Source organism: Drosophila subpulchrella, unplaced genomic scaffold, assembly GCF_014743375.2.
Source record: "Drosophila subpulchrella strain 33 F10 #4 breed RU33 unplaced genomic scaffold, RU_Dsub_v1.1 Primary Assembly Seq33, whole genome shotgun sequence".
Classification (NCBI taxonomy): domain Eukaryota; kingdom Metazoa; phylum Arthropoda; class Insecta; order Diptera; family Drosophilidae; genus Drosophila; species Drosophila subpulchrella.
The window spans coordinates 1552878-1562859 of record NW_023665570.1 but is presented as its reverse complement, the minus strand read 5'-3'; the positions used below and the strand labels follow the sequence as shown (position 1 = coordinate 1562859).

The 9982-nt window shown below is 39.8% G+C and overlaps 1 protein-coding gene across 1 annotated transcript in view; it reads left to right on the top strand.

The window, feature by feature from the left end:
• The first annotated feature begins 1826 nt into the window (after positions 1-1826).
• The window catches only part of LOC119559696, a 45930-nt gene continuing 37774 nt past the window's right edge, over positions 1827-9982 (top strand). The window contains exon 1 of the mRNA XM_037872754.1: positions 1827-1835. Within this exon, the coding sequence (XP_037728682.1) occupies positions 1827-1835 (9 nt within the window). The remainder of the gene's footprint in view (positions 1836-9982) is intronic.

The following is a 9982-nucleotide window of genomic DNA, read 5'->3' as shown; positions in this document are numbered from 1 at the left end:
GTGTGGCTGGTGACCACGTGTCCGGCGCTGTTGTTGGCGCTGCTGGTGGTGCTCTGTGGGCACCTGATGGCCACGTGGGTGGCACTGCGCGGCGCGGGACGCTGCTGGGTCTGCGCTGCTGATAACGCGGCTGGCGGCGCGGGTGACGCTGCTGGGCCGCTCTGTGGGTGCTCCTGGTGGGAGCGCTGCTGAGGGCGCGGCTGGGCGCTGCTGGGCCGCTCTGTGGGCGCTGCTCGGGGCGCGGTATGCGCTTGACGGCTTCGTGGGAGGCCACGTGGCTATGTGGCGCTCCGGGAGTGGGTTGGCGTTGGCGGGCGCAGCGCTACGGGATCCCCTACTCTAACTATTCCTGCGGTCTCCTATCTTTCTCTAAATCTCGTCTACTGGACATGGGTCTTTAGGCCATGCGGTTGGTGGTAAAAACCCAACTCTCCTGAAAGATATCTAGTCATCCTTATTCGTCCCTGTTCGGGCGCGAAACTGTAAGGACCTTTTTCATGGGCTGGGATAAAACTCAGTCCGGCCAGGGTCCTCTACAGTTAAATTTGTAGAAAAGTATTGGGACGAAACTGGACGGGGAGTTGCCGCGGGGATTTGTGGGGAAAGGAGGCCAGAGTATCCGCGTTGCACCGAGTAAGCAGCTCTAGCGCAACACGGAACCCGAAAGGTATAGTGGAGGGCGGGGCTGCTCCCGGCGAAAATACTAACGAAACGAGTGGCGTAGCCGATCCCTGAGAAAATACCAACAAAACTGCACGGCGTGGCCGTTCCCCCCTGGATGTGCGACTCACAAGCTACTGGGGTAGGGGGTAGGGATCCGAGGGGAGGATGGCCGGAGGCGACCCTTCCCTGTGCTCCCTGTGGTCGATCGAGTGGTCGTTTGCACTGAGTAAGCTTCTCTGGCGCAACACGATTCCCGACCGGCACAGATCACTGCACGTGGCTCGCGACTACCTAAACCGTATTTGGGGCGGGGTTCCCAGGAGAGGGTGGCCAGAGGCGATCCTTTCCTGTGCTCCTTGTGGGCGATCGGGGGGTCGTTTGCACTGAGTAGGCAGCTCTGGCGCAACACGATTCCCGACCGGCACAAATCACTGCACGTGGCTCGCGCCTACCTAAACCGTAATTGGGGCGGGGTTCCCAGGAGAGGGTGGCCAGAGGCGATCCTTTCTTATGCTCCTTGTGGGCGATCGGGGGGGTCGTTTGCACTGAGTAGGCAGCTCTGGCGCAACACGATTCCCGACCGGCACAAATCACTGCACGTGGGTTCCCGAAAAATACACAAATTCACACGGACACATACTTCTTCATTCTCTCTTGTCTTTATTATCCGCTAGTACTACTACTACTACCCCTACTCGCACTCAGTCTGATCGCTATTGTCTCCTATTGTCCCACTTACTCCTTGGATCCGGCGTGCCGACGCTCGTGCCGCTGTACCACTCCGGGTTGAAGTCCGCTCCTAGGTCTGCTCGCCTTGGCTGCCATTCGAGAAAGAGACCGAGCTTCCGCCCTTGCGGCCGCATGTAAGCCCGGCTGGCCGGGTTTCTTCGTTTCCCAACACAGTTTCTTATCGAACCTCCCGCCTATCGCTATCGGCACTATCAGCTGTTGGCCCTCGGTAGACCAACACTGGGGGGTTTTCCAGCCCTGGTGCGCGCGATATTTAAATCTGATAAGCTTAGCTTCTAGTTTGAACTTAAATAAGTTGCCTTCGTGGCGTAACGACTTATGGCTAACTTATGCTTATAACTTATAAATAAATGGCCTTCGTGGCGTAATCTCCAATTATATGCCTTCGTGGCGGTAAGAGTAGAAGTGGCGAAATGTGGAGGGTGTGTTTCACGCATCCTCACAAACTGTTCCAAATACGAGTTTACAATATGCCGTGGATACAATCGTATCTTTCCTTAAGACGTTCCCATGCAGTGTTGTAAGCCGTGTCCGTAATTGCCAAGTGTCGAATCAAGTTGGCAGCCTCATCAACGAGTAGTGTTTTTAAGTGATGGAACTTCTGGGTGTTGGACAAATGCTGTTTGTTATGAATTGTGCTTTCATAAATGTCTTGAAAGGATGTAGTTGCCCGAGAACCGTTTGATTTGAATTTTTGGCAATTCGCTCAGATTCGAATTCGCCGTGAGTACCGAGTTCCGAGAATTCGCTAATGTGACGTCACCACCAACATGATCAGGCGTGTTCGGTGTGCTCTGACTTACAGCAAGTCGCTCAAATAGTTGTTGGTTTTGTTGCAGCAAGTTCAAGATTGCATCGTTGTTTGAATGTAGCCCGTTGCTGCCACTCGCACTGCTCGTAGATGTCCCCGGTTGTAGATCATTACTCCTTTCCTTGAGAATAGCGCTTGCCCTTAGGTATTTTGCTTCATAGACCGCATTGTCGATCTCCGGATCGACATAGCCTTCCACTTCCTCGTGAAGCGCAATGCAATCGCTAAACTGGTTGAACTCCTTCCATACTTCGTTGAGAAGATCTATCCGTGTGACGATCTCTGTGTGTGTAGCAATCTCCGTTTGTTCAGCCCATGCCAAGACACGTGTTATGTTGGACTTGAGTCTGGCACGGCTTTTCACCAATGATTTTAATTGTTCCATTGCAATCAAAGCACTTCAAAACTGTCCAAGAATCCGGAACGATGGACCAGCACTATGGTTAGAAATATAAACGATTTGGATGTGTGGACTGTATGTAATTTTATTCTTGCCAGTTGCGAAGCCTATTTGATACTAATACGAATTTCACAAAAAGACGCCGTCGTAGCAGCCAGTTGCCAGAAACAAAAAAGTATATATATGTGTATATCGGTTTTCTGTTATATAGGATAGAGATGGCATTATGCGCCTAAATATGAGAGCTTATTAAAGACTGCAACCGTTCACGAACAATACCCCTTTGACAATAGATCAAGAAATAGACCTAACGGAAAATGAAGATTCCGATTCGAGCGAAGGAAGCGAAATAAAAGAAAAAGATCTATATGATCTAACAATTCCTGCAGTTATAACAGTAACAGAAGCAGAAGAAGAAGAAGATATAGAATCAGATGTAAGGGTGCCAGACACAAAAGAAAACATAATGGCAGATCCTGCAGCCCATAGGGCATATATAAAATATATATTGAATGCCATTCCGGTATTTAACGGGCAAAAGATACATCTTCAAAGATTCATCACAGTCTTGAAGTTGGTTAACTTGACTAAAGTACATTCGAAGATTTCGCTGTAGAAGTCATTAAAGCCAAAATTATAGGATCTACACTATACCAAGTACAGAATGAAACAACAATAAATTCAATAATAAAGAAATTGCAAGACAGTATAGTCGGCTCCTTGAAGCTTCGTACATTGACGAAGGCCTACCAGCCGAACACGCTGAAAAATTCAGCACAAAAGAAGCTATTACCACAATGGTTAAAAATTGTGAGCATTGCCGCCTAAAAACAATTTTAGAGGCAGGCAACTTCACAACTATGAATAAAGCCGTCACTAAGTATATACAATGCAGTACTGAAATGACAGGCAATGCAAATTCAACACTGTACACACAAAGAGGAAACAACTATCGCAGTAACAGCTTCAGAAATAATTACCGCGGTAGGGGCAATAACCGAGGTAATTATCAGCATAACTGATATTACCAATATAATGGCTATAACCAAAATAACGGTTATATCCGAGACAATAATAATCAGACCAACAACAATTATAGAGTTCGTGGTTATTATAGAGGAAACAACCGTGGTGGAAACACCAATAACAACAGATTTAATAACAACAATGCAAATACGAATACCAACAGACAGAACAATAACAATGTCCGACAGGTACAAACCACGTCGGAAAACCAATAAAGACCCTTAAGATAAAAAACCCAGTAAAGAATACGGTTCATACTATCAATCTTAAGTTCAATCTTTTCGTTTCTCTCAAAAATGTATACACAAATAAATTATATACATTATAAGTTGATACAGGTGCAGACATCTCTTTAATAAAAGAAACTTCGGACTCGTTTAACAATGTTGACTATAAAAATATTACCCAAATATCAGGTGTTGGTGAAGGAACAACCAACTCAAAGGGATTAGTATCAATAGAACTTCTTTCAAGCAACTATGCTATACCTCATAATTATACCCGTTACTCGTAGAGTAAAAGGGTATACTAGATTCGTCGGAAAGTATGTAACAGGCAGAAGGAAGCGTTTCCGACCCCATAAAGTATATATATTCTTGATTAGGATCACTAGCCGAGTCGATCTAGCCATGTCCGTCTGTCCGTCTGTCCGGGATGAACGCGTAGATCTCGGAAACTATGAGAGCTAGGCTATTGAGATTTGGCGTGCCGATTCCTGAGCTTCTTACGCAGCGCAAGTTTGTTTGAGTGCCACGCCTACTCTAACGCCCACAAGCCGCCCAATACTGTGGCTCCTAAAGTTTTGATGCTGGAATAAAAATTTTAGCTGAAATGTATTGTTCTCATCAATACCTATCATAGACCCAAAACAAGTTTGCCACGCCCACTTTAACGCCCACAAACCGCCCACAAACTTCAAAAAATTGTAAGTATGAACGTGGATATCTCGGAAACTATCAAAGATAGAGAATCGGGATCTCAGATTTAGATTTCGTATTCTAGTACGCAGCGCAATTTTGTCACGCGAATATGCCACGCCTACTATAACGCCAACAAACCGCCCAAGCCTGTGGCGCCCACAATTTTCATGCTAGATAAAAAATTTTAACTGAAATGTATTGGTCTCGTCAATACCTATCGATTGATCCAAAAAAATTTGCCACGCCCACCCTAACGCCCACAACGCTTAAACCTGTCTTCCGGCGGTAGGTGGCGCATTTAAATCTAGCTTTGCTGTTTGCATATCTCCATTTCCCTTTGGTCCCTTTAGCTGAGTAACGGGTATCTGATAGTCGGGTACTCGACTATAGCGTTCTTCCATGTTTTCATTTAGCAACATCAAATTTTCCTATTCCATCTGATGGAATTATAGGCATAGATTTTATGAAAAAATACAATTGTCAAATAGATTTAAAACCAGAAAACGATTGGCTCATACTGAGACCAGATAACCCCTATAATCCGATTCATATTCCAATAAGCCATACACTAGAAAATAATTTGACAATTCTACCAGCAAGATCCGAAGTAGTCCGAAAAATTGCTATAAATTCAGCAACCAGGAATATATTAATACCAAACCAAGAAATCCAAAATGGTGTATTCACTGGAAATTCCATTGCAGATTCTAAAAACACTTTTGTCCGAATTTTGAATACAACTAATAAAACTGCAATCATTCAATTAAATACACTAAAAGTTGAACCATTGGATGATTACGACGTAATTAAATCTAATAAAAATGTAAACAAAGAAGAAATTTTAGAAAAATTGAACACTTTAGTTCAAGGAAATACTTAACAAATTATGCACGAAATACACAGATATATCCGGAAAAGAATCCGAATCGATATCAACTAATAATTTTTACAAACAAAAAATAAGAATGAAAGATGATGAATAAAGAATTATAGAATTCCCCACAGTCAAAAAGACGAAGTAGAAAAACAAGTAGACAAATTAATTAAAGACAAAATAGTAGATCCTTCAGTTTCTGAATACAACAGTCCATTATTAATCGTCCCGAAAAAATCATTACCAAATTGCGATACTAAAAGATTGCTTAATAATTAATTACCGCCAAATTAACAAAAAAATTTTATCAGATAAATTTTTATCAAGAATAGACGATATTCTTGACCAATTAGGTAGAGCTAAATACTTTTCATGTTTAGATCTGATGTCAGGATTTCATCAAATAGAACTCGAAGAAATGTCTAGAAATATAACATCCTTTTCCACGAGCAATGGCTCCTATCGCTTCACGCGATTACCTTATGGTTTAAAAATAGCTCAAAATTCTTTCCAAAGAATGATGACAATTGCAATTTCAGGTATCGAACCTTCACAGGCATTCTTGTATATGGATGACCTAATTGTCATCGGTTGTTCAGAAAAACATATGATTAAAAATCTTACTAACGTTTTTGATTTATGTAGGGAGCACAACCTTAAATTGCACACAGAAAAGTGCACTTTTTTCAGACACGAAGTGACCTTCCTTGGACACAAGTATACTGACAAAGGTATTTTGCCAGACAGTAAAAAATACGATGTAATAGAAAAATACCCAGTCCCAACGGACTCAGACAGCGCTAGAAGATTCGTTGCATTTTGCAATTACTACAGACGTTTTATTAAAAAATTTTCCGATTAATCACGACACATAACTAGATTATGTAAAAAGAATGTTAAATTCGAATAAACAGATAAATGTCAAAACGCATTCGAATACCTTAAAATTCAATTGATGAAACCTAATCTACTGCAGTATCCAGATTTAATTAAAGAATTTTGTATAACAACAGATGCAAGCAAACAACCGTGTGGAGCTGTTCTTACTCAAGATTACAATAACACACAGCTACCAGTAGCCTATGCATCAAGATAATTTACTAAAGGAGAAAGCAACAAAAATACAACTGAACAAGAATTAGCAGCTATCCACTGGGCAATGAATTATTTTCGACCATATATTTATGGATGACATTTCACAGTCAAGACAGACCATAGGCCATTAACTTACTTATTTTCAATGACAAACCCGAGCTCAAAAGTAACGCGAATAAAATTAGACTTAGAAGAATATGATTTTACTGTGGAATATCTTAAGGGAAAAGACAATCATATAGCTGACGCGCTTTCAAGAATAACTATAACGGATTTAAAAAATACTCAAACGAATAATAAAATTCTGACAGTCACTACCAGAAACCAAAGTAAACAAATTCCTGCGCAGAAAAAGAAAAAGAAAAAATAGATTTGCCGAGGCAAACTCGAAATAAAGCTTCTCAGCCCAACGTATACGAAGTGATTGAAAATGATGAGGTACGAAAAGTAGTGACCTTGCCAATAACAGATTCACTATGTTTACTAAAGCATGGAAAAAAGTTATGGCAAGAATTGATGTTTGCTATATGTACACCAATGGAATTCCCGACTTAGGTCAGTTCTTTCAAAGGCTTGAAAAATAAGCCGGTATACTTAATATCAGCAAACTCAAAGAGGCACCGAGCGAAAAGATCTTTGACACTATATCAATAGAATCTTGTAAAGTAATGGGCAGTAAAATATTACAATCTATAAAAGTAGCGCTACTCAAGCCGGTGACCCTATTATCAAATAATGATGAAGAAAAAGAAGCATTACTGTTTACATTCCATGACGATCCAATACAAGGAGGTCATACAGGCATTGCTAGAACATTAGCAAAGATAAGAAGGCATTATTATTGGCAAAATTATGACCTGATTTATAACAAATTATATAAGAAAATTCCCAAAATCATACAGGCATTGCTAGAACATTAGCAAAGATAAGAAGGCATTATTATTGGAAAAATATGACCTGATTTATAACAAATTATATAAGAAAATGCAAAAAATCCAAAACAACCAAACATACAAAAACACCATTGACTACAAGGTGAGTTCCAAAGTAAACAGGACTTTTTGAATCTAACGCCCTCTAGTGGCGCCATTGACATATAGGTCAACTGGTGCGTTAGAATCTGCTATCGTTTATCGACTTCCATTAAAAATTTCATGACATTTCATCTATTGGAAGTGAGGTTATTGCGTTTTAAGTGTTTGTTGCACGATAATGCGCCGTCTCATCGATCGACGCTTGTGTCCGACTATTTGACCAAAAATCACATTTTAACCATTACCCACTCCCCGTATTCACCTGATATGGCACCGTGCGACTTCTACCTTTTCGGAAAAATGCATTTGCCGATAAAAGGAAAGCTTTATGCAGACATAGAGGCCATTCAAAAGACTTGCACCGGCATACTGGCGGCCATACCGGGCAACGAGCTAAAACACTCGTTCGACATGCTTTTGGACCGTGCAAAACGCTGTATTAAAGCAGAAGGAGACTATTTTGAATAAAATAAATTGATTTTGCCGAAAAAACTATTTGTTCTGTCTTTTTTTAAAAGTCCTGTTTACTTTGGAACTCACCTTGTATAACTGAAACGCCACAAATGGCTTTTGACAGGGTAATTGTGGATACGATCCGTCCACTGCCTAAATCCGAACAAGGAAATGAATATGCAGTAACCCTAATCTGCGATTTATCTAAATACCTTGTGGCAATACCACTTAAAAACAAAAGTGCAAAAACAGTAGCAAAAGCTATATTTGAAGATTTTATTCTGAAGTACGGTCCAATAAAGACGTTCATAACGGACATGGGAATAGAATATGAAAATTCGATAATTGAAGATTTATGTAAACATTTAAGTATCAAAAACATAACTTCTACCGCACACCATCACCAAACTGTAGGAACCGTGGAGCAAAGCCACATCTCAGTTGATAAAACGGATTGGGATGTATGGCTCCAATACTTCGTATGTTGTTTCAACACAACACCCTCTATGGCACATGACTATTGTCCATATGAGTTAGTTTTTGGTAAAACTTCAAATTTACCTAAACATTTTAATAGCATAGATAAAATAAAACCGCTATATAATGTAGATGACTACGCTAAAGAATCTAAGTTTAGACTAGATCAAGCATTTAAGAGAGCTAGATTAATGTTAGAATCTCATAAAAAGAAACAAAAAATTAGATTTGACAAAAATACTTTAGATTTTGATTTAAAAATAGGAGATCAGGTTTTATTGAAAAATCAAACAGGGCATAAGCTAGACTTTAAATATACTGGACCCTATAAGGTCGAAAGTATAGAAGAAAAAGATAACATAGTAATTTCAAATAACATAAATAAGAAACAAACAGTACATAAGGATAGGATAAAAATTTTTATTTCATAATCACTTTAATTCTCTTACAAAAACATCACCTATGGCCATACATAAATTAAGAACCATAATTATAATGGAAATATAATAAGAAAAAAATAATTAATATATAATACTTTCTGATTCGAAAAAAAAAATATATACCACATTCTAAAAAAAAAAAATATTATTATAAAACAAGATGTTCATTTATATTTTACATACATATAGTAAGAAAATAACTTCATAGAATTACTTTAAAAAAAAATCAGGATATCATACTTTCTCATTAAAACAAAATTTTGTTTTGAATAACATAATGTTTTCCATTTTTTTATATTTCCTTTACAATATAAAATAATTTCTATAATTTTTAAATTTTCAAATATATTAGTTCTAGAAGATAATTTCATAGCCAGAAATAATTTCATTTTATTACGTTTTAAAATTGAAAAAAAAAAACATATTCTTTAGAAAATAACTTCATTACATTACGTTTTTTTTCAAAAGGAGGGAGATGTAGTATGCATGTATCATTGTATCGAGTACCCACTGTACCGACACCAACATTGTGTTACAGTGTACTTAAACAAATACAAAAGTGCCGGCCGCTAAACTCGTGCGGCCAGCCGAAATATGAATGCGCCTCAGGGCCCAACTTATGGGAAGTGCTAACGCCCACAAACCGCCCACAAACTTCAAAAAATCGTAAGTATGAACGTGGATATCTCGGAAACTATCAAAGATAGAGAATCGGGATCTCAGACTTAGATTTCGTAGCCTAGTACGCAACGCAATTTTGTCACGCGAATATGCCACGCCTACTATAACGCCAACAAACCGCCCAAGCCTGTGGCGCCCACAATTTTCATGCTAGATAAAAAATTTTAACTGAAATGTATTGGTCTCGTCAATACCTATCGACTGATCCAAAAAAATTTGCCACGCCTACCCTAACGCCCACAACGCTTAAATCTGTCTTCCGGCGGTAGGTGGCGCATTTAAATCTAGCTTTGCTGTTTGCATATCTCCATTTCCCTTTGGTCCCTTTAGCTGAGTAACGGGTATCTGATAGTCGGGT